We start from the raw sequence: 25,912 nt of genomic DNA on the forward strand, positions 1-25,912 counted from the left end.
CAATCAATGAATTGTCATAGTATTTTAAATACTATATTACACAAGATGTAAAAAGTTCTATACCGTACTTATTGGGAGCTGGTTGAGGCTTTACAGTATTAAGAATAGAGGTTCAATTCTCTATCTACTGCTACGCTGTGTGAATAAATAACTAAGAGTTGGTGTGTGTCTGTGTGAGAAAGAGAGAGAGATTGATTGATTTTATTGACAGTGTGCTAGGTCTCGACAGACCCATTGCACAAAAACAGCATTACTAAATATATATCTAGATAATTAAACAAACTAAACGATAGTATCATGAACAAAATAGTATTAATGCAATTAAGAAAAAGAAAAAATAGTAAATAATTGGAAAATGACAGATTAATTGTTATAATTATAAGATAGCAGAAAGCTCTATCCAGGAGTTAGAGAGAATAGAGGAAAATAAGGGGACAGGGAGAATAGATGAAGAAGAAAAGTAAAACATATACTATATACAGGGTGTCCCAGATAAGGTGTAAACCCCGGCTACCATAGATTCTACATGCAATTTGCAACAAAAAATGTTTAGTAAAATGTTCTCCTATCGACCTTCGTTTTCGAGATATATCGATTTTTCAATATTTTTCAAGTAGGCGTACTTCCAGTCATTAAATCGTCAATATCTCAAGAACCATTGGTCTTAAGTGAATTTTGAGGACATCGTTGAAAAGAGGACAAAATTTCACATTGATTTGATGTATAAAACATGCCAAAGTCGATTATTCAGAAGTATTTTTTAGCGGTCAAAGTTGAAAAAGAGTGATTTTTGAAGTTTTTTGAAAACTTCAGACACATTTTTCTCGATTTTTTTTCCAGGGTACGAAATAATTTTTATAGCGCAAAAACTCCCTTTTTTGATTATCTTTCGAATGAGACCAAATACAGGTGTCTAGCTCAAATCCTCGAATCAGAATTTCAGTTTAAATTCGATTTTTTAATTAAAAACGAGATTTATCTTGTTTGAGTGTGAATAATATTGTCTACAATTTGATAGCTTTGTGTCGAGTGATTGAGGGCATAAAAATACTTTTTCTATAGGAAATTTGGCTGAGAAATTCAATGAAACTGGTTAGAAGTTCGTATCTGCAATTGTTATTGAGATACAAGTTGAAAATCGTTCAAAGTTGAGTTGAAATCTAAACTTTTCAAACAGTTTTTTCTTGATTTTTTTTTCACGGTAACAATATTTTTACAATAATGAAAAAACTTTGCCATTTTATAAACTATCGATCACTCAATCACTCGACACAAAGCTATCAAATTGTAGACAATATTATTCACACTCAAACAAGATAAATCTCGTTTTCAATTAAAAAATCGAATTTAAACTGAAATTCTGATTCGAGGATCAGTCTAAAAAATACTTCTGAATAATCGACTTTGGCATGTTTTATACATCAAATCAATGTGAAATTTTGTCCTCTTTTCAACGATGTCCTCAAAATTCACTTAAGACCAATGGTTCTTGAGATATTGACGATTTAATGACTGGAAGTACGCCTACTTGAAAAATCGATATATCTCGAAAACGAAGGTCGATAGGAGAAAATTTTACTAAACATTTTTTGTTGCAAATTGCATGTAGAATCTATGGTAGCCGGGGTTTACACCTTATCTGGGACACCCTGTATATTAAAAATAAATTGCAAATAAAGCACAATTACTTTTAAGTAGCGTTGAAAGATCTGATAATGAAACTGCACTTCAGCGGACCTCAAAAAGCCTACTGAGTTCACATCCGTCAGAGATTAGATTAGATTTCATTATTTATGTATGTTACAATACATAAGATTGATTGATTGATTGAGTACTTTATTTATGTAGATTACAATATATACTGGCTTATACACTCATATACAATAGCTTACAATATTTCAAAATTATAGATGAATTTACAAAATATAAACTAAGAAAATAATTATTGAGCTGTATATGATATGAAAAAAAAACAATTTGTAATAATTATAGATAATATTGTTATGCATCTACATAAATTGGCAGAGCTTTGGACATATCAATGTCCATTCTTCGGAAATAATATTCATGGGATCCTTCCAACTAACTCTCTACCTAAGAGAGAGAGAGAGAGTGTGTGTAGATAACAATAAGGAGGAAATAGAAGTGAAAATGGTCAGAGTTAAATTCATATTCAACTCTTTTCATATTCATAGTTGATTTTCTGATTTCATATTTGGATTCATCTTTTCAAAGTTTAAATAAAAAAAAAGTTTTAAAAATGTTCATGTTTGGACCTAAAATTGTAAGTGTTCAACCTTTCCCTTTGTGAGCAAAAAATTATTATCTTATTAACCTAGTACGTTTTTACTATAATAGAAAGCTATATTAAAAACAGCCATAACTCCCTTTTTTCGGCTATTTTCGAAAATGGGACTTACGCTTTAAAGAATGTGGGGTCGCTGAATTCAAATACGAAATCAAAATTCCTCTATCTCCTTTATTGGACGATTTAGATTTTGGTGGAGAGGATAGCCTTGAAAAGTAGGGCAGGCCAGGCTCGTGTTGCTTACTACTTGTGTAAGTAGTGATTTTGCTCAGAGTCGTTCAAGGACACAGGCCAAGACAGGCTAAATCTGCGAGCCAAATCCGTAGGTGTGTAGGGCCCTTAAGGTTATAATAGTGAGCACAATACTTTAAATTTACACTTTTCAAGGATGAAAACAAATTTGACAATTTATGATTTGGTTCGAACTTACAGTATGTGAACATGACTATAGTGAGATTCCTTCCACGTCAGCATTGATTGAATGTTAAGTATTGATGTAATTATATGAGGAATGCTGACAGTTTAAAGTGAATCTCATTGTAGAAGTAGAGTGTTATTGGAATTGAAAATAAGAACAGAATTTTTTAAACTTTTGAACGATTTCATTACTTTCAGACACATAACTACACAAACAAATAATTATTGGAAAGTTTTACAGTACAAAAATATTGCCACATTCAAAAAACAATCTCGAAACAACGAATCATCATGAATTATTGCTATCAATCGATTGAACAATAAATTTACTAAATATTGAACAATATTATTTTATATTGACAAAAAGTTTACTGCCTCTTGGAGGTGAACAATTATAGTCTACACATCAATAAATATATACAAAAATAAAATATAACAAAATAAAAATGAAACTACTAGCTAATTAAATGTTGGGCACGCGTAGTGAGATACATTTAAACGCATTCAATGTAACCAACTCAATAATAACTAATATTAGGACAGTATGTAATCAGTACAATTCTCATATTGAATACAAGATAAATAAATATACTTTTGTGCTAGTAGATTGTAAATCTAATGAATGACCCTATGAGAATATGAAAGAGTAAAAACAAAAAATAAAACTAATAGATCATTGTCACTGGCTAAGATTAAACCTATGAAATTTTATCATTGTTTTGATAGAAGTGATGTAGTAATAAAATTCTAGTCACATTATTCATTATGAACATGATAACAAAAGGATACCTCTAATACTACAAATAATGTATAATTCTTATTATAAAGTATTCATCCGACTTATTTTTAGTTTATCCAGCAAAGAAAATAAAAATTATGAATTAATCCAAGTTTATTTTTTCAAGTATGAACATTAATATAACTATTGTAGGGAGCGTGATTTTGAGATAATTATTGCAGAAAGTCACTAAAATTTGTTTTATAGTGTTTACACTGAAAATTGGACTCACAATTCAAAAGTGAATGAAACATAACCTACTGTTTGGACTTAATGTATGAATAAAACTTCGGGAAAGGAACAGTTTTGGGCTGAGCCTGTTGGTCCTTCCCCAATCATTTCAATGATTTGTGTTCTGTGATCATTGAATGAATGAATATAATTCAGTCAAAAAAAAAAAAAAAAAACTGTTTCAAATTTTAGAATTTCAAGTACTTAAAACTCGGACTCTTTTGACTTAAATCGGAATAATGTATGACACATTTTAATCGCACTCCTATCATGATTTCTCATAGTAATGACCAATAGGAACTCAAGAAGTTCATGAACACACAAAGGGCCGGTTTCCGAGCTCGGGATTTGGCTATGTCCAAGACTTTAAACAGCTGGAGTCAGAAAATTGGCTTTCCGAAACGGGACGTAGTCGCAGTCATTGTCATAGTCACGTTTGAATTAAATTTCAAAAAACTAGAAAATTAAACACAAAATAAAACAAAGAGAAAATAGTGTAAAGTTTGAGCTATTTTGAGTTATTTAGAAATGTTTGATTTCGCCAAGGAAAAACGTTACAAACTATAGAAATGAGAAAATAAAAACTGCGACTACTGTTATAAAAATTGCGACTACACCCCGTTTTGGAAAGCTAATTTTCTGACTCCAGCAGTTTTAAGTCTAGGACTTAGCCAAATCCTGAGCTCGGAAACCGGCCCTAAAAGTATAATATATATTTATACAAAACTAAATAGCTAATGCCACATAAGACATAACACTAATACTGTATTATGTAAATAATAGAACATCACAACCGTTCAAGAAAGTTTGAAAAAGCAAATAAATTCAAGAGATAAAGCCTATTATAACGTAAAGCCTGATTGTGTTATAGACCCGATAATTATTCGAATTTGATTATTGGAACATAAGAATCTTTAAAAAATCGTCTACAACTTTTTTGTATAAAATATGAACACTAAACTCCAAGATAATATAAAATTCTTCAAAATTCAATTCAATATTGGAATTGTTAAATACTTCAATTGTTACAACTATGTATTGCATATTATGAAAACGTAGATAGGCAATGCATCTATTCTATTGTAGTAATCAGAATTCAATTTTCAACTAGTACAATAGAAAGTAAACTGATTGATTCACATTTATAATAGCTATCAATACAAATAATATATCTATGTACACAGTCTTAGTTATTCACATTATTGAAGAACAGCTATAGTGAGTTTTACACCACTTAAAACCGTCAGAATTCCTCATCGATAACAGCAATGCTCCCCATTCAAACAACGGACAGCTGACAGATTGAAGTGAACCTCACTCTAGCTAACTTATGATTTAACGGGTAGTTTCACGACCTACAATAAGGCCTAAACCATGATTAACCAGTGATTGCAAGTTATATCTGATTGGAGATTGTGGAGCTAGCCGTTAAATGTCATAGTTTTTATTTTTTAATGGATGGTATTTGAAAATTCTTAATGGTCCTTCAATAGTGAATACTTTGAACAATTGATAGAATAAAAGGAAAAAGTAAGAAATATTAAAGTTTTGGATGAATTCAGTCAATGTACACAGAACAATGCGATATCAATTAAATACTTCTTCTGACGTTTATGTGAGCTTTAAACAAGGTTATTTCAAGGTTTACTTCTTAGAATGAACTTCAAGAATATATTTTAAACAAGTCATAATATGAAATATTTAAATTCAGAAATTCTTGCATGATGTTGATAAGTTTTTGATCTATGAACTTAAGGGCTGCAATGTTGGAATAATTATTTTTAATTTGATTTGCACACCAGCAAAAAAATCCAATAAAAAAGGCGTTCTCTTAAAAAATACTTTTCTTTGAAAAATGTAGTATTTCACAGCGAGGTAAAGCCGTCTCCTGAATTAAAATGTATAAAAAAATTTGAATCAACTGATCAATCTATAAGAAAAGTTTTTTTTGTCGCTGGATGATGACCTTTCAAGTTTTTGTTGTGCGTGTTTGATCAAATAAATTTTATCAAACAAATTTGCTTGATTCAAACTCACAACCAAACAATTACTAGACTCCGATGCTTTTTGAACCATGTACATTGACAGATTTATTGTACGTTTAAAAGTTCTCAATACCTTTCTTATGATAGTTGCTAATGAAATTCCGAGATATAAGTATTTCGTTGATCTTCATTTTTCAAACAATTTTGTAAATTTAAAACGTTCCACATATATTATGTAGGACTCAGCATTGTTATCATTTCCTATAAAATTGATTGTTTTTCCTAAAGATATTGAGAATTCATTACAGTAGACTTGACAAAACTTATACTACTAATTATTACTGGATGTTTTCTTACCTTATTACTCATTCATCTTATCCTTCTTTTACTAAGAGATTATCACCAAAAATCACTGTCCTAATATTTTAAAACACTTGAAAGTATGGAAAAATGTCTAGATTGAAGGAGTTCGCGCACGCGCACAGTCACGGTGGATTCACTTCAAACTGTCAGCATTATTTTCGTATGGGAAGCGGTGGTGTCATTTATAATAAATGCTGACAGTTTCAAGTGAAACTCATAAGAGAAGCGATCATTTTCCAATTTTTCTTTTCGTTGTTCGCTTTTATTTCTTTTTGAAGAAAGACGAAATATTTTTAGAGCCTGCTGCAGCTTTGGCGCGGGCCTTCTCTTTTGAGCTAATGCTTGTCTGTGATTTGGCGGGCACCTGGGGAAGATACAAACATTTAAAAATATTGTGAAAATTTATGAAAAAATGCATGATCATTTTACACAAAGAGGAGTTTAGCAATACTTTCCAGCAACAATTATCGATTAAGGATACAGATTATATAAAAAATGAAAATAATAAGAATATGAGATGCAAATCTATCCAAATTTAAGATTGTTTGTTTTATTCTAATCTATATTCTCATATTGTGATTTGGTGTAGAAAATTGAAATGGACGTAACCTATGTATAATATTTGGACACTTTGAAACTAAATTAAGAAATTGAAAATTTTTTGGGCAATAGCCTGTTTTTTCTTTTTCGATCATTGTATTGTTTGTGCTAACCTAATAAATAATAATAATAAAGATGCAAAAGATAATTCAGGTAATTCAATTATATAAATTTTCGATATTGACAGAGCAGTAGAAAGACGGTGAAAAAATCAAACGTCTTCATTCAGACGTGAGCAGACATATTCAGACAGTTGGACGTTGGGACATGAATAAAGCATTACAACTTATGGGAATTATATTTTGTGAACAGTGACTGTTGTGTCTGAATCCAGTTTTATACGTTGGACCTATAATACGACCATAGCATATTTAAAACCTAGTTTTAACTTACATATATACTACTACTGAGTTAAATGATCTAACCTGACTAGACTGAAGGACGATCTCCAAGTGTGGATTATCCTTGGTACATTATGATAAATAAGACCATAGCATGATTAAAACCTAGTTTGATTTAAACTTGCATTGAACCACTACTGACCGGTTTGGAGAGATCAAGCACACTGTTGTTAGGCGGACGTTCAAGGTCATCGGTGGTGACCTTGGTGCGCTTGTTTTCGCCGTTGGGCGACAACAGCTGTTTGCGTTTGTTGTGCGCATGCGCAGTGGAGTCTGATGACGTAGCCACGCCCAGGCGTCGGCTCAGTTTGGCACTCAGGTCGTCCGCCAAATACTCGGAGATGACGCCGTGTGCGTACTTCAGGTAGGCTTCTGCAACGAAAACATGCAAAATTGATATAAACTTTTTATTATCCAAAACAATATTGAAACTATTCAAGGTAAACCTCGCCTTTATCCAACTAAATATTTATTCAACGAGTTTAAAGTGTCAATATATTAAAAACCTCATAATTTTCATTAGGAATAATAAAGATACTTTTCTATTCCGTGAATCAAACCTCAATTTACGACCTTCCAGAAATAGGTTTGAAAATAAAGAATGGATCTTAATGTTTGCCGGAGACAATACTTTTACCTAGCTAATAAATTAATCAATAAAATTCCAGATTACCTTACGGAGCATATTGATCGAAATTCTGTTACATTGCTTAAAAGAAGAACTATTGAATGGATAATTACCAGTAAAATCGAGGACATACTTTTTGAGTGACTCTTATCTTTGTTTCAATATTACAGGGTGTCCACTGAATCAGGCTCAGAAAATTCCCGTACATTTAACATTTTTCCCGGTTTTCCTCACTGGTTAAAACGCATGATTAATATTATATCAGTTATAATATGTAAAAATATAGATTCGAGGGGGGGGGGGGTTATGGGGTTACTCAGAAGGGGGGTCAATTTGTAAAAATATAATATTCTTGAATAAAAATTTCAAAAGTGCACAAGTAGGCCTATGCTTTTCATCAAAATGCAGCACCATTATACGATTATAACTATTTCAAATAATATAAAAAAGGCAATTTAGAAGAAAAAACGGAACTCCCTAACCTACCCTTTACTCTTCAAAACATTATAGTCCAGTCACTACCGGTATATACATTGGTGTTTGCAATATATATTGTAGTTCTGATTTTTCAATATATTGTTTGGATATATAAGAAAAGTCGAGAACTAGTACCAATTTTTCATGTAAAATTTCCAATATCTTCCAATTGCCACAATTCAAATGTATAATTCAAAATACCTCTGGGCGTAATGTTGTGCTCTTCAACCTGAGTCCAGAGAGCGCACAAAATTACGCCCAAAGGGATTTTGAATTATACATTTGAATTGAGGCAATCAGAAGATATTGTTGATTAAAAACTAAAAATCATTAAAATTGATAATTTTTTTGAAATTTTACTTGTTTTTGTAACTCAGAACACATTAGATATAGAGAGCTCCAAGTGATTTCATTTTATTCAGAATTTTATAATCTGAAAAAATGCAAGAACAAATTTAACTGTCCGACGACTGGATTGGGCGGAAATAAGCTGAAAACTAGAAAATTTACCGAAAATACGAGGTGTTTGGGCCATTCTGCATCTAGCACAAGACAATTTTGATTGCAAAAATTGGTTCTGGACTTCTCTTATGTATCCAAACAATATATTGAAAAATCAGAACTACAATATTATATTGAAAGCACACCACCTTTTTCACATCTATATTGACTGACTAAGTGGGGTGTCACACCAAAAAGCTGGACCGAGTCGAGCTGAGCGGAATCCGCGTGCGAGCTAACTATGCAGGATTTAGTCGGGAGCATTCAAATCAACGCCGGGCCGAGCCGAGCTGATTTGTGCAGTCGGCTTGACGCCCAACTCGAGCGTTTTCGGCCAAGCGGATTCTGCCTTCTTTCAGTTTAGTTCGATCTTCCCAGGTAGTGAGTTCTCACTACAAGGCTAGAAAACCTACTGAGTGAATCGACAAAATTCCCGTACAATTCCCGGTTTTCCCGCGGCGTGGACACCCTGTATTATGTTTGCCATCTCTTTCTTTCTTTCTCTTTTCATTCTTTTTCTTCTCTTTCTTTCACCCTTATTCCACTTATTCATCATCTTCTATTATTATATTATATAATTTCTTATTTCATCTTTTGTAAGTTCTTATTTACTTATATTGAATTTGTATTAGCAACTCTCACCTGCGCACAGGATTTTCCTTGCAGGTGGTTGGTTTCTTATATTTTTGCTGAAAGTTTTTTTTTTGTATCTTATTGTATTGAAGAACCAATAAAGAATTTTTGATTGATTGATACATTACAAGAAACATATTAAATCAATTTTCCATTTTAAATGTTTAGACTTAGTTGCACAAAGATGACTAGATGCCACGAGATCCAATCAGAGAACCCTCTTTTGAAAAAGCCTTTTCTGATTGGTTCTCGTGACATTTAATCATAATTGAAATTCAACAGGCTTTTGTGCAACCGGGCCTTGGCAATTTATTTCATTTTCACCATTCAAGTGCCCAGTGACTTTCCGAACACTCTCTAGAACTCAGTAATAAAACCTAAAGGTCTGAAAGCAGCTGAAACATTATGTCCCGGTTGTAGAAAAGTCTCAAATTTTAACGGTGATTAAGACGGTTGAATGCCACAAGAACCAATCAAAGAAGCGGAAGATGTCATTTATTAATACTCAATCACAGTTGAAATTTAACAGACTTTTGTTCAACCGATGAGTTTTATTCATTTATTAATAGGAGCACAAATCATATAGGTTTACAATGATTGGGAGAGGGCAACAGAATAAGCCCCAAATACGCATAAAGCTCTTTCTTTTTGTATCTACAAAATGTTGCTTAATCGTTTATATCTATATCTTATAAAGAAATACAGAGTGTTTGCGAATTCCCTACCAATTCTCTAGGACATTGTTCCTGGGTAAGAAACATATCTAAATATCATATTTAAATTGTCCGGAAGTCTTCAGTTACTCACACAGCGGTCATTTTGCTTTTTTCACTTATTATTTTTTCTAAATAATGGTTCAACATACGAAATTGAAACTTTGCATAATCATTAATAAGAGCTAGAAAAAGCTACAAAAATGTGGTTTTTAATAACTCAACGGTAATTTAAAAATCAATCGATAGGTAATTAGATTTAATTGAAAAGTTTTTTTTTGTAAAACCAAAGGCTTCTGAGTTATTTAAGAAACAAGATTTTAAATGGCCGCCATTTTGTTCTATGAATTTGAAAAATTACCATAATTTTTTTTAGCTTTTTCTAGCCTAGTTGTTATAAATGCTTGAGCAAAGTTTTAATTTCGTATTATTTAGAAACCATTATTATAACCATTATTTAGAAAAATAATAATAATGTCCGTTGTGTGAGTAACTGAAAACTTCTGGACAATTTAAATATGATATTTAGATATGTTTCTTACCCAGGAACAATGCCCTAGAGTATTGGTAGGGAATTCGTAAACACCCTGTATATACGGTACTGAACTAAGAAATATTTTACCTTAATTTCAACAATTTATTATTAAATCATTGGTAAATATATTTTAATAATAATGAAAGATATTTGAGATAGGATTGATCAATAATCAACTATTAATATTAGATTAGATATACTGGAACATCTTGAATAGCAGCTGCCTACATCAGAAGACAGTAACAACAGGAAACTGACAACTCTGCCATCCTATACTTTCCATTGTCTTTATAAAGTAAATCTCACTATAAGACTGTTTGTGAAATACGTAAATACCTGGAGATTCGCTGGACTTGGAACTTTTGACGAAAGTGGATGAAATGGCGGCTCCACCCGAGCAATGGATGCCCTTCTCTTTCAGCACATCTGCCACGCGTTCAGTCTTTTTTTGCAGCCAGCTCAGTGCTTTTTCTTCGTTGTAGATGTAAGCATTCAGTTCTTCACCTGCAATCAAGTATCACATAATATTCAAAGATATATTACGAACTGAATTTTTTCCCTAATGTCTATTAGTTTTAAAGCTTACTGAATTTTTTTGAACATGTAATAATTATAATCTGAAATTTTTGGATGGATATAATTGTAAGCTGTTTTTAATGCTTTGTGTTTTTGGTCAATAAAAATGATTTGAACTGTGATGTGATCAAACATAAACTTACAAATGAAGCCGTGAAAATTGAAGGAGGAGGCAGTTTTTTTGTAGGATTTATTAAATTAAGATTATAGGTCGAAAGAAATAGGTTGAGAATAAAAAGTAATCTATTGCCTGTGAGCTAAAATATAATGCTATAAAAATTTCACACTGTTGACTGAATATGTTTTAAACACATACAACGCAAGGCAGTAAGAAGTAATCGTTGATAAGTAAACTGCATTTATAAATCGCAGTTAGAAGGCAGCAATCTTTGTGGAAATGACAGTAAGAAGAATGTAAACAAGGAAATTAGTGTAGTGGACATCCACTATAACAAGACATACAAGCTCATTCATTTTGGTGTATATGTATTCACTAGCCGTCAGGCTCGCTTCGCTTGCCATATCTGTCTAACCAGGGGTTGACCCCCGACTGGATCGTCCAAAAATGAGATCAGCGGGCTCGCTTCGCTCGCCTGCATAATGTAAACATTTTCTGACTATTACTTGATGAAAAAACTGAGAAAACTGAAAAAACGCTAATTTTGGGCGTATCTTTGACGTTATTGCAAATTTCTTCTAACACAACATTGTTACACCCTAGCTGAGCTTCTGTACTAAATTTGAACATTTTCTGTTCATTTGTTCTCGATAAAGCTGAGAAAACGCTAAAAAACGCAGGTTTTGGTCGTATCTTTAGAATTTTTTCCAAATCCATTCTTAGTGCGTCTCTAAAGGGCCAACTGAATATACCTACTAAATTTGAACGTTTTTGGTCCGGTAGATTTTTAGTTCTGCGAGTGAGTCAGTCAGTGAGTGAGTGTCATTTCGCTTTTATATATATATATATATATAATATATATATATATATATATATATAGAGATAATGCAATTATTAATCCACCATTAAAAGTTTTAAATGTTTTTGACTGGAATGACTTGAACTTGAATGAGTGTTTTTACTCACAAACTATAAGTCAACCTATATAAACAGTCTAAAAACAGTCATTGGGTCATATCACAGGCCCTGAATTTGATCAAGTGCGACTGGAAACGTGGACCCAGTTTAAACTTAAAACCATACCTTAGCCAGCCAGGTCAAAAGGTTAGCCAATTATCATTGATACTATTAGAAATAACATGATAAAATATTAATCAACAATATGAAGATGATAAAGTCAGCTCGAAGCTGTGAAACATCACTGACTATTTTATAGTTTAATATTCTTGTTACTTGAAAGGAATTTCTACGGTAAATGAAAATTCTAATTTTCACATAGTATTACAATGATGCTAACAATTATTGATGTGCATGGGAATTACTCGAAAATTTTACACAAAGAAAAATTATTGTATTCTATTCTATAATGATTATATATTCGATATATATTTATATGATATATATTCTATTTTGATATATATTTATATGATGTATACTTATTAGCCTATATCAATCAATAAAGAATTCTACCCACAGACAAAGTCAATCCTGATTTATTGTAGGCTAATGAACAAGAGAAGAAGCATTAAGTAAGTATAGGAAACAAATAATTCAAAAGACGTGCATTCGTAGGTAGTTATTTTTTGCTGGTGGGGAGTGTGTCCCTAGCGGGAAGGTCCCACTTCGCCTGAATATAATATAAGCTATTAAGCTATTCATATTATATTATAATTTAAGCCGTCAATGGGCCTTATGACTGTCATATTTCGGCCGGACCGACGATTAAACGTGCCCATCCGATAACATGGGAGTGACCTGGTTAAAAATTTCTGGTGATAATGTATTATTAAAAGTTATCCTAGTTACTAACTTTTTTTATCCGCAATCTGTCCTATATGTTTGAGACCAGCAGATGAAAGCAGTCTTTCTGTTTCTGGAAATTCGTCATCCTTGATGATCTGATCCAAGGGTGCGGCATGGGGAAGCTAGAACAAATTTAACATTGAATATCAAAAGGAAACAACATACAAATATTATACAAAATCAAGAAAACTAATGGACACTCTGAGGTCCATCTTATTTTGTAATAGGGTAATTAAGTTGGATCACATTTATATTCACTGTTATTTTTAATCACAAATGAAATATATTATAGATCACAAAGTGGAAAATAGATAAACCGTATAACAACAAGAGACATTGATATAGAATACTAAATGAGAAATAACCTTTCCAGCTCCTCTGATCTTGGCGGAAAATATATGTGTTCCTTAATACGTTCCACAGACAACATGTGATGGATATTTTCATAAGTGTATTCCTTGATACGTTCACAGACAATATTTGATAGATATTTTCATAACCTCAACACTTTTTTTAATAAGTTTTTCAAGCATACTGACCTTTCTCAAATAGGGAAGAACTAGGAACAAAGGGTCTACTGGCGTTGATAGCTGAAGTTTTCCATCAGACTTGGTTCCGTCTTCAATTAACCACGACCTGAAACAAATAAGCTAATTATGAATTCCAATTGAAATTATAGATGGTTGCTTGACATGTTAAAGATTAAGGGTGTGTGCACACAGAGAGTGGTCAGGTGTTGCGAATTTCGGCGGTCTCGGCTAGGTTGGCAATATCCTTCTAAGACCAGACCGCTCTCTGTGTGAACACACATTAAAAAAATGGAATTCCTCAAACTTCTCAATAAAAATCAATGACCAGTGAACTGGACAGATGTCACGAAAAACTTAGATGGCAGGATAAACTATACTAACCTTGTGCGCATCAAAATATTCATTTACTGAGTAGAATAAATTTTTCTCCAGCCATAACTCAACTCTGTTTTAAAAAGCAATACCCTGCTGGTTTTTTACACTAACATGTAAGTTAGGTCATTATTGGTCTTAGCTTAAAACTGTTGAATATTGCAGCTAAACGACAGGATTTAGAAATGATCTAGTAAATTCAATACAATACAGGATTATATATTTTAAACAGATAATTACCTCTGATTCTCCGAAAAAGTCAACACTTCTTGTACTATTGTATCTGAAGGACTGAATAGAAACAGTGCAGGAGCCCCACTTTGTGGATGTCTGAGTTGAACTACATCTGGAGTGGTAGTTCCTGCCCATCCCTCTGGAATTTCGAGGGCTTCACCTAGAAATTTAAGAAAACTTAAATAAAACTAAGAACAAAAACATAAAAAATACAGTGAAGATGTAGTATAATAGTGTGCTGGAAGATACAGTGCAAAGGTTTGATAGTCTATAAGCTATATTGTTTTGTTTATAACAAGTGTTTACACATAAAGTTTCATTTGAAAACAACATGGAACATTTAGAAAACTATTAATTGAATCATGACATGTCAGATTGATTAGGAAACCTACCTTTTACAAGAAAAACCCAAGTGTTCGACTGAGAGTTTGATTTTACACACTTTTTAGGTGATGCTTTGACTCTAGGCATTTTTATAACCAAAAACACTGGTTAACAATCGCGATTTATATTTTTTCAAAGACACCTTTAGTCCACTGCACAACACAATCACTCAAATTCTCAGTGAAAGATTTATTGAGCTGATTTACAGCTCGGAAATAATGTTTTTTATACGTTTTGATGCCATTTTGGATTGCAGTAATTGAGCGGTATTTACAGTCGTCAGCCGATATCTACAGATATAATCCATTACACTATCGATGTGTATAATTATGATGATATTTTATTGAATCGATACTTCTTCGATATGCCTTCGATGAAGCTTTATATCAATAATCGCTTGATGTGCATGAAAATTCAAATAATATTTTAAATAAAAAATAATTTCTATTATTATTTATCAGAATTTAAATGCATCTTCAATTTTTTAGGCAATCACTGACAATCAAAATCAAAGACGTAAAACGTTATTCATGTAGCAGTGGAAGTCGTGGCTTTTTGTTGCTGTTGATGTTCTAAAAATGGCTCCGGTGGTCTTGTCAGTTGTTTCAGTTATTTTCACGATTTAAACTAACTGTACTTTAATCTATCCTATTATAATGTTAAATTATCAAGAAAATCGATTCTCTTCTCTTGCTCCTACAGTTATTACTGCTGTGAAGTGTTCAACGATATCAGTATGACGGTTAGAATGTTAAGTAGGACTTCATCAAAAATATTATTTTATGTATAATTTTATAAGGAAAGCTTCAAGATGATGAGCTTTTCTTATGAAAAGAGGTCTCTCAAGAGACCTCGACTTGGACCACCTGATGTTTATCCTCAAGAGCCAAAACAAAAAGAGGTAATTAAGTTTTATCATACTGCTGACTTGAGTGTAAATCCAACCTAAAATATTTTTATTAAATACAAAATATATTGAAATTTCCCTGATAAGAAAGTAAATCAAATTATTTGATTAGCTCTCAATACCTACTTACTATCTTATCTACGTATAATCGTAAGGGCTAAACTTTACTTTCAGTGCACTTGTTATCACTCAAGTTATGTTGATATTAAAAGTGTTTTATCAAAGTAAATTGGTAGTGCTTAGTTGGGTGCCAGGAAAGAGTGCTATTATTTTCTGGGTTCTATGCTCAGTCCATTCTAATTTTATCTTGATTATCAACAATGATCTCAGATTGGATGAAAGTGCTCTAAAAATTTGCTTATGACAACACCCTTCTTACCGAGGACAATAATGCTGATGCAGCTAACCGTAAGTCAGTGTCTGCCCAATTAGACTTATTGGAAGTGGACATTCCATGGTTAAGATTAATCAAACTTTCTCTATATGTGTAAACAAAATCGAAGTACCTAATGAGCACTCCTATAGGGAAATTAGGTAGAATTCACCAAATTTTGGAGTCGATAGTTTGTAAAGTTTCTTAGTTTCATGATACCATGTATGATACCTTGACTTGATAAGATAAGGTATCATTAACGTATAACATTCAATAAATACAATATTGTAATGTTTTCATTCATATTCTACAATTTACTTTGGAGAAAAATTAATGATAAATAATTTTCTTCTCATTTCAGGATGAGCTCACTACTTCCAATGTCAAACATGGCTTTGCTACAATGCCTCAGCTTACTGATGAGTTTGGAACAGCCAGAAATTGCAATATTACAGCTTCAAAGGTTTGTAAATATAATTTTTCAAGTTCATGAACTGTTCAATTTATAATGAACAAGTCACTTTCGTAGAACGTATGGTATTTAAATTTAGAGCAAGACACAAAACATCATGTGCAGCTTGTCGCGGAGACTGTCCCATGATCAGGAACCTGTGAAGTTACTGGGCTTCATGCTGGATCCAAATCTCAGCTGGGCCAGCACCATCCAATAAGTGACCAAGATACTTTCCCGAGTCTGTTTCCTTTTGCTCAAGCTGATGGGACATGTGACGGAGGCATATTTGGTCATGGTGTATCAAGCAATTTTTCTCTGCCATATCTTTTACGGTCTACTCATGTGGGTTCATTCAGCCAAGGTTGTGGAAGCAAGAAGTGAACATCTTGCTCATCGCAAGCCCATTTTTGTTAGGCTGGGTATTACAACAGTAATCAGCCACTTCCTTCATCTCTGCATAAGTATGTCAAGAAGAATCAATAAAATTTGTTGACTCTGACTGAAGTGCATCACTACAACACTAGGCATCGAGAGCTGTTTGACGTCCCCAGGTTGCGCCTCCAGAGATTGCGGGTATGCTATAGGGGCTCAGCACTACGCTACTTGAACAGGCTGTCTGCAGTTGTGAAACAGTTAGACTAAGCGTGTTTAAGAGAGTTGTGACCGGTTACCTGAGAACTAGGGCTTGTTACGGCGTCCAGGAATTTCTGAATGATGACCTGTCTCAAATGCAATCAGGCTAAAGTGCCACTAAGTTGAAGAGCAGGGTCTTGAATTGAATGTTAGTTATTTTTCGTTTTGAATTTGATCACTGCCATCTTGATTAATAAGTGTTTTAAGTTTTGTTTTTGTATTTCATTACATGATGCCATCGATTTTAAAAGTGTGGGTAATGGATGAAGAAGAAGGTATAAGGTATAGGGTGACGATTAATTTCTTTTTACATTAGTAGACAGCCAGTGAGACACCAAGTGTCCGAACGAGTCGCGGGGCAATTGTTCTTATCACGCTCATCACTCTAAGGATGCCAGCCTGGACACCAGGTTACCAGATTATGGCGACCAGCTGGTGTTTCATTCGGGTGTCCCGCGTTTCTGTGGGTGTCTTTACCATAGGCCACTACTGGTGTCCCACTGGTGACTCAGCCTGGTGGCCTATGTTAGTGCTTATGTTAGTTAGGCTATTTCTCATTTATCGTCACAGTTTTATGGCGAAATGCTTCTTATTTTTCAGATTATATCCTATTTTAGCTGTATTTTTGGTAACTTAAATACTTAGACAAAATTTTGGAGAGAAATGGTACTGGCTTAGCCTAGTTTTTCCTCCATATGATCATTTTATGATTTATACTGTTTTGTACAATAAATCAAATGAATAGATTGAAAAGAATAGAAAGAGCTAAATACTTGGTCAGTTTAATGTCAAATAAGCCGGATGCAGATTTATCAAGTAAATAATAAATAGGAAAAGCTAAATACTTTGTCAGTTTAATGCCAATTAATCCAAATGCAATTTTGCCAATTCAACTAAATACAGTTTCATGATGAAATATTCATTTTTTCAGATTGCATCTTATTTCAGCGGTATTATTGGTAAAAAGGAAGAGCTAAATACTTTACCAGATTCTGGAAGAAAACGACAACAGATCAACCCGAAAGATAATTTTTGGCCAGCAACCGCCAGGACTAAGAATGCAATTGAAGCCTGGTTCAAGGATTTGGCTGGTAGTAAACCGCTGCTTAGTTTATCAAAAAAGGTAATAATAAATGCAGTATTGTAGTTTGTTCTATACACAAATTAATTATTATCCAAAAATTAAAAAGTCTAAGGGACGTATTGAAATTAATTAATTTTAGTCTGTACAAAATTTCTTTTTACTTGGAGGGACATGCGCAGCAGAGAAAGGTAGGGATACAGCGGTGCAATGTTGCCATTCTCTAACTTCCAGTGAGTGTTCAAGTGCGCATGCTACACATTTCCTGACTGAAATCACTGAGTCTTATAGACAAATTAGCAACTGCGTTTCTACTTATTATTCTATCCATCACTGTAATTGGCTGATCTCTCTCCATTTCTCTGCGCCGCATAATCTTCTAAGTCGAAAGTAATTTTGTACGGACTATAGTTACGGTATCCACAAATTAGGAAGTCCAAGGGCCGTATTCAGAGACGATTTTTGAAGCGTTCTTGTAGTCAAGTTTACTTCTGTAGAAAACTGAAAACGGTAATCAAAGACGAATTAAAACAGTTCTTACCCTAGTAAAAATTTGATTAATCTTGAAACATTACTTGAGATTACTTACTTAAGCCAAATTTAAATCGTTTCTGAATACGGCCCTAAACTTCCAAAGTTATTGTAATTGTGTGGTATGAAATTGCCTTGTGTCTTCATTGTTATTGAGTGTCTAACCTCATAGTAATCTAGTATGTTCATCTTGATCTACCCCATCTTGATTATTGATCAGTGCCCAGGCATTTCTGAATAGATTAAACCATAGTTCACTATTGAATCAAATTTGACTACAAATCGACAATAAAAACCAATTCAGACAAATTCTCTCTCATATGGATTGACTTTGAATTTCATATGGTGTGGTGAGTTGATGGTAAATTTCAATCTTTAACTAGCTTAGCTCATCCTTGGCTAAAAATTATCATAGTTAATTCTTCTTAGCAACTGATCAACAACCGACAGCAAATTTTTGAATTCCAGTAAAATTGTAGCCCATATAAGAGAAAAGCTTCAGTGATTTTTGGTGCATGGTGCAGTCCAGTATTTATTTAATGAATACTAGCCTGCACCAATAATTATTCATTTTATTTATGCACAAATTATATATAATTTTAAGTTGATACTTTAATTTATTGTTCAATGTTTTAAGTTAGTTTATAGTTTGTATCAATATTTCCAAGTATCAATGTCATTTTATTACGTTTCAGGCACCAAATTTCAATAAAAAGGAAGAAATATTTCTTTTACTATGCGAATATCAAGTACCCATGTTGAGAGCAGCCTGGTTTATTAAGCTCAGTTCGGCATATACAGTTGCGGTATCAGAAGCCAAAATCAAGAAACGTCAACTTCCAGATCCAACTCAAGGTTAGTCTTAGTTGGGTTAGTTTGAGTCAAACTAGTTCCTTTGCGTAATTAGTTTAGTCAGTTCAGTCAGAAGAATCTAAGTTCATTAAGTGCCTGTTTTGAACATTTCTTGAGATAATGAGGCAAGTGGGAAGTTGAGCCGTTCAGTTCGTCAAATCTCAATCAGGTTTTCGTTGCAGGCTGGTACACAGTCAGCTACACCGATGTACACTAGTTAGGAATTGGTGAAAATGGGTTAGGGAGAAGTTAGTTGAAGGTTAGGTTAGGGATTAGGTTTTTGCATTAAAGTGGCGATATGCTGGTATTGTGTAATAATTTTATAACTAAATATATGATACTGTATCCACTTGACTTTGTGAAAGCAACAGAAACTTGATGAACTGAGAATTGGACGTACTAAAATTGGCAATCCGGGCTGACTCTTGATCAACTGAGATTTCGATGAAGTGGATGTCACTCATTCAGTAAAGCTGTATCACCGAGCTAAATAACTACTGGGAAAAACATTGACTTAGGCTACTACATATCGGAACAAACCGCAGCATATCAGATCAGTTTTCCTTTTAGTTTCCTACGGTTTACATAAAGTGAGAACATATTAAACGAACGTTGGGTAGTGTCTAATTTTGATGAGTTGGGAATAAGATTAGAACCAGGATCTCTAGGATACTTATCAAATTCAATACACCATTATTAATCTATAGCTTTAGGTCCGAATAAATTTAAATCTATGAGTTTGATGGTAAATTAAAATTAATGAGTATCCTAGAAACCGGGCCCAGGACCAAAAATCCTGACTATTTGTATTATTTTCAAATCAAATAATCTTTGTTCACAAAATAAGTAAATACAGCAGCAGAGACAGAATATACATAGTGAATATTCCCCACAAAGACAACAAGTCTGGGTGTGGGGAATGAGTTCCGTGAACTGCATTATAGTAACAATAACAGTTGAAGATTTTCCCAAAAAATAATAAAACAATAGAATAAATAAAATAAAATGATTAATAATTATTATAAATAAAATGAAAAAGCGTCTTTAAAGGATGTAGAGAGCACTTAATGCTGTTAACCTTAAATTTCTGTACTATAAAAAAAATACATCTATTCGTTACTATTTTGTATTATAATTATCCATTGTGTAATATGTCTGTTTTTCTGTTTTAGAGTGGACAGGTACACTGCTGAAATTCCTGAAAGACCAACTGGCAAAACTCCAAGACCATTACACCTCGAGTTCCACGGCACCCATGTTGGACGAACAGAAAATAGCTCTCAGACAATGGCGCTACACACTCAACCTTATGAAATCACTCTATGAGGTATGTTATTGATTTGATTCCTCCTTCTCCATTGCATCCTGACACTCTTAGCTACAGTTGATTACCAGGGGAACAAGTCTGGTGAAAATCAGGTCTGTCAAACATGCGTGCAATATTCCTAATGAATATACTTATTATAAGTAATATTTCGATTATCCATGCACGATAAGGGCCAAGCCACATGAATCCACTAGTCGCTCTCCGATTGACTGATTATTAGTTTATTGAGTTAGCTTTGGGGAATCAGCAGCTGATTGGGATAGCGTTCGGGAATCAGCAGCTGATAACCAGCCAATCGGAGAGCTTCCTGCCCTGTCGACTCGTCTGAAAAACACTTCATTTGGCTTGGTCCTTACACTGATAATATACGATTAAATTCGTATAAAAATATTTCGATGGGTCGATTGAATAAAAATTGAAATCTAGTGACTAGCAACTAGTCTTAGGGTCTTGCTATACAGATGTCATTTGTGCTAGCTATACAGGAAAGATTAGCCTATACAGCTGACTCGAATCCTAGCATTTGCTTGAAAATTACTTAGAACCAGCAATTGCTACCTTTCGTTCAATTGACCTATTATCACATTCTTCGACAATTTTTTCATGGTAATAAGATGTGTGTGTGTGTGTGTGTGTGTGTGTGTGGCTCAGTTCACAAGACTCACAGTTGGTGACCTGTATTTTACTTTGGGACAAGGTTTACTGTATACTGGTCTTATACCAGCTGAATTTGAAGTACTTACTACTTATCCTATTCAAAATTGTAATCTAAAAAAGGTTCTGTATTTGGAATAAATCAATAAAATTTGTCTAAGATGGGAGCTGTTTTTAGAAATGGTGTAAATAAATTAATAAATCATTCATTTATATGAACTGTACTCTAAACTACCACCCAGCACGGTTGAAGAATAAAAGAGTATCCAAAAACTATTTTTCAATTTAATCAATCAATACAATTATTACAATGATATATAATAATAGATATCAAACTCTGAAAGAGGAAAATAAAGCTTAGTTTCTATTCCTCTTTCAAATTTTAATGGTAATGAAGTGCAGAAGGTTATGTGTATGTAACGCACTTCACATTTCTGGTCCAAGAATACGTATTAGTTAATAATAATTGTTAATAATAGATATCATACTCTTAAAAAGGAAAACCAAGCTTGGTATGTACTATTCATTTTTCAAATTTTAATGGTAATAAAGTCCAAAAGGTTAAGTATATGTAATGTAACGCACTTCACATTATTGGTACGAGAATATTTTTATAGAACTCATTTTCGTGCTGTCTCCAGGAAGGCCTGCTCGACCGACAAGAGGTGCTGCAATGGATCTTGGATCTGCTAGAGAAAGCACGATCGTCAGCAGCCGCAACTGAAGACGGTGTGTTTCGGCTGGTGCTTCCTCTAGCACTCCAGTATCTAGACGAGTTTGTCCAGTCTGAGCTTCTGGCGAGGAAGCTATCTTACCTTGCAAGCAGGAAGCTCAGCACGCTGTGCTGGGGCGATCTGGGTTCGAGTCCTGCCAATCCACCACCTCCTAGCACTACGATCAGGTAACGCTCTGGAAAATTCTAGAAAACTATAGTTATTTCATCAAAAGAAGAGATAATTACATAAAGTTTGTGCTTGTGTGAGTATAAAAGTGATGACTCATACACGCTTTTAATTGCTCGACACGTAAAATAGCAGTTCACAATGTTCCCATTGACACTGAATCAGACACTATGATTATTCAGCAGTTATTGGCAAAGAGGTTAGATTGTTACGTTGTGAATCGGTCTTGCTGCTCCAAGATACCTTCTCACTCGTTTACTTGTTTACGTTGTCTCACGGCACTCAGAACATACTGTAGTGAGAAATATTGTAGAAAATGACGTTGTTTGTAACATTTTTATTTTTCTTGACAATAAAAGATTGATATATCTCGATTACGCGTTGGGAATCGGTTTTTATGTTCTATTCACAGTTGTATGGAACACAAAATATATTTCGTTAGATTAAACTACTTCTAGACTCATTCTTAATTGTGTAATGCGTAAAAAAGTGTGAGCTCAAGCAAAGATAAGTTTGAATGAGTTAGAACAAACGTCACAGCTCTTACAAAGATTTCAAAGATCCTCATTTAATTGAGGAGATCCTCAATAAATCTTAAGTCCTAAATGCATTAATTAACTTACCTTCTAAAAGGTATTAGAAATGAAATGAACTTTATTCAACAAAAAATTCAGACAGTTCACAATCTAACAAGATACAAATTGATATCAAATAAGCGGTCGCCGCCAAACTGTCTCCTCGACAATGAAGCTCCTCACAAGGTGCTTGGTTGTCGGATTCGGTGACGACAACCAAACTCTTCGCACGCTGGCGTCAATAAGTCTCCCCGACAGCCAATCCCCTACTGGTTATGAGGGGACTGGTTGTCGGGACCGTAGACGACAATCAAGTTCTTCGCACGCTCACGACAACCAATCAGCCGTCAGCCAATCTCCTCGAAAGTGGTTTTAAAAGGAACTCGGCTGATGGGGAGCTTGTCTGTCGGGGAGCTTGGTTGGCGCGTTTCCCAAATGAATTTTTGATGATGGTTAGGTTTAGGGAGTAGTTAGACAAATTTTAAAGGTTAGGTTAGGGGTTTTTGGTTCTTGTTTTTAAATGACAATTAGCTAGTATTATTCAAAATTATTTGATAATTTCAGAACTTTGAATCAGGAATTTTGTCATTGCAGATGACAAAACGCCCACTGGAGAGCGCTGAATGCTGTCCGCCATTTGGATTTTTAGTCTCTCGTGTAAAAGTCTTGAGTGAACATAACCTATAGAGTTCCGATCAATTTTCTAGTTAGTTTTGCTGCAAACTTTTTCCGTAACTGATAATATACTTATTTTGATTTTCAGTGGCACATCAGCCAATAGCAGTACAGCGAATTCTACACTTCAGGAGTACTTAAACTGTCCCCACCATCGAGATATTGTACTCGGACTCAGCTCTATCATTCAGGTGATTCATTTTTCCTACTCTATTAAATCAATGTTAAGAGTTTCAAACTTTCTGTAATAGTAGAACAATTCTAATGAAATCTTAATCCTCTAACATGAATTCATCGAGTAGATAGATTTTTCAGAGACCAAGCAAACTAATATTTTAATACTATAGGGTTGGGCAGGATGATTGAAAATAACAGTTACACACTCATATTTAAACGAAACTCAAAATTTTCTAGTGTGTACCTTGGATGTTGCCATTATAAAAATTGAAACATTGATTATGTACGAAAAATAACAACTGTTAAATGCTGTCAGTTTTTGTCCATACTGCACTCCTGTAGACGTTGTAAGAAGTTGTCCATACTCCTCTGAAGCATTGCACGTGGTACCGCTCGAATTTGTTGTGTTATTGTTTCACTCAGGGCTTTAAGGTTTCGTGGTTTGTTTATTTATACACGTGCTATTAGGTAGCCCCATAAAACTTATTATTGGCCCTTACTTTTTCGAGAAAACGGTCGAACCGTCACTGTCAATACGGATTGTTACCTAACGATACTGCGTGAATTTTTTCTGCCAAATTAAGAAGACGACGTACCAACGTCAATACTGTATGGTTTCAACACGATGGGGAAACATCCCATCGAGAGCAGCTATGGAATGTCTAACGCAGACCTTCCCTGGACGCCTCATTTCTTTGCGTGGAGATGTGGAGTGGCCTTCTCGGTAACCGGACCTCTCACCTTGTGACTATTTTTTATGGGGCTACCTAAAATCACGTGAATACATAAACAAACCCCGAACCCTCGAAGCCCTGAGTGAAACAATAACACATGACATTCGAGCGGTACCACGTGCAATGCTTCACAGGAGTATGAACAACTTCTCACAATGTCTACAGGAGTGTATGGACAAAAACGGACAGTATTTAACAGATTATATTATTTTTCGTACATAATATATGTTTTAATTTTCCCCTCTTTAATTCCTATCCTATAATGGCAACATCCAAGGTACACAAAAAAAATTGAGTTTTGTTTCAATCACCCATATCTCCCTGCCCAATCCTATATTTAGTTATGAGATTGCTTTTTTCCATAACTGTGATTGTTTGTAGGTGGTAACCCTTGAATGTCCGACGGCTCTGGTGTGGAACTGCATTGGTGAAGGCAAGTCTTCGTCTGTGCTGAATGGTTCGCCTCTAGATGTCCTGCCTTGCAGTCCTGCTAGTCTGCCCATGCCTCAACGCACTTCCAATCCTCATATACGGTAAGACGTCACACATCTAAATATCATTTTTCAGTTTCACCATCTCAGCTGCTATAGTCTGTGTAAACCTTCCCTGGATAAGTAAGTGGTAGAGTGGACGTTACTGTCTAAACTTCGCCACGTCATCAAATAAAAAAGTCATTCTATCCTATTGTGTCATTTTATTCATTCTATCTTGTTACCGAGATAAACAGTTTTGAATAAAGAAATTGACCATTTTTTGTGTATGGAAATATGGGTTAAAGTACACTGGAGAAGGATTTTTTTCTATTTTCAGACCGAATTTGACTTGTGATGCATGATTTTGAACCGCCTTGACGAGCTGAGAAGAATGAGCTGTAGTACGAGGAGATCTGACCATTCTGTCAAAATTTATAAGTGTTTGAAGTTTTGATCCTTGACGTATCCTTATGGGAGAGAAAAAAATGGGATTAAGTGTATCTAACGGGTGATTCTTATACAAAATAACCCTCTTCAGATGATTTCAGCCGAAATATATATTTTTTTGTTATGAAGACCTTGAAAAGGTATTATAATGAAGAATTTGTATTTTTACTGAAGGATTTGATTTTATATTTTTGGGTGTATCCCCCTCCCCATCATCTTGGGCTGTAGCATAGCCACCTCTAACACAAGGCCCCGGCCTTGATTTTAAGAAATACCAGCTGATCTTTTTCACCAATCATGTAGGCCTAATAGATTCTAGGCCTACGCTGCGACGTTGCAATATCGTAGGCCGGGGCCTTGTATTAGAGGTGGCTATGGCTGTAGCAATGTACATTGTAGCATTGTACTGTGCTGCCAGATTTCACAGAAGACAGAAAACCTGTGAGGTAATTGTGTGAGAGAAAGAACGAAAAAGAGAGCGTTTGTCATTTTGATAGAATCGAAAGAAATATGACAACAGTTTGCTCCTA

The 25,912-nt window shown here is 34.0% G+C and overlaps 2 protein-coding genes across 2 annotated transcripts; one reads left to right on the forward strand and one right to left on the reverse strand.

Moving 5' to 3' along the window:
- Nucleotides 1-2,888: 2,888 nt before the first annotated feature.
- LOC111051985 (ribonuclease H2 subunit B) lies at nucleotides 2,889-14,873 on the reverse strand. The gene is made up of 7 exons (XM_039440098.1): nucleotides 14,596-14,873; nucleotides 14,210-14,363; nucleotides 13,607-13,703; nucleotides 13,075-13,189; nucleotides 10,907-11,074; nucleotides 7,226-7,455; nucleotides 2,889-6,446 (listed from the first exon to the last, which is right to left on the reverse strand). Exons 1-7 carry the CDS (start codon nucleotides 14,672-14,674, stop codon nucleotides 6,345-6,347), a joined length of 945 nt encoding a protein of 314 aa, XP_039296032.1. The 5' UTR covers nucleotides 14,675-14,873; the 3' UTR covers nucleotides 2,889-6,344.
- A 267-nt stretch (nucleotides 14,874-15,140) lies between these two features.
- Nucleotides 15,141-25,029, forward strand: LOC111051986 (mediator of RNA polymerase II transcription subunit 12-like protein). Its single transcript, XM_039440099.1, has 8 exons — nucleotides 15,141-15,488; nucleotides 16,229-16,330; nucleotides 17,886-18,077; nucleotides 19,262-19,421; nucleotides 20,591-20,745; nucleotides 22,041-22,300; nucleotides 23,640-23,742; nucleotides 24,844-25,029. Exons 1-8 carry the CDS (start codon nucleotides 15,399-15,401, stop codon nucleotides 24,997-24,999), a joined length of 1,218 nt encoding a protein of 405 aa, XP_039296033.1. The 5' UTR covers nucleotides 15,141-15,398; the 3' UTR covers nucleotides 25,000-25,029.
- The last annotated feature ends 883 nt before the right edge of the window (nucleotides 25,030-25,912 follow it).

The sequence above is a fragment of the Nilaparvata lugens genome, chromosome 13, assembly GCF_014356525.2.
Source record: "Nilaparvata lugens isolate BPH chromosome 13, ASM1435652v1, whole genome shotgun sequence".
Classification (NCBI taxonomy): Eukaryota; Metazoa; Arthropoda; class Insecta; order Hemiptera; family Delphacidae; genus Nilaparvata; species Nilaparvata lugens.

What these genes read in the sequence shown, in the direction of transcription:
- LOC111051985 (XM_039440098.1), bottom strand. Translation starts at nt 14,674, where the DNA reads ATGCCTAGAGTCAAAGCATCACCTAAAAAGTGTGTAAAATCAAACTCT. An exon ending in ACTTTTTCGGAGAATCAGAG is followed by an intron (nt 13,704 to 14,209) that starts GTAATTATCTGT and finishes TATTTGTTTCAG; the next exon opens with GTCGTGGTTAATTGAAGACG. An exon ending in ACAGATTGCGGATAAAAAAA is followed by an intron (nt 11,075 to 13,074) that starts GTTAGTAACTAG and finishes ACTTGATTGCAG; the next exon opens with GTGAAGAACTGAATGCTTAC.
- LOC111051986 (XM_039440099.1), top strand. Translation starts at nt 15,399, where the DNA reads ATGATGAGCTTTTCTTATGAAAAGAGGTCTCTCAAGAGACCTCGACTT. An exon ending in TGCTTAGTTTATCAAAAAAG is followed by an intron (nt 18,078 to 19,261) that starts GTAATAATAAAT and finishes ATTACGTTTCAG; the next exon opens with GCACCAAATTTCAATAAAAA. An exon ending in ACTTCCAGATCCAACTCAAG is followed by an intron (nt 19,422 to 20,590) that starts GTTAGTCTTAGT and finishes TTTCTGTTTTAG; the next exon opens with AGTGGACAGGTACACTGCTG.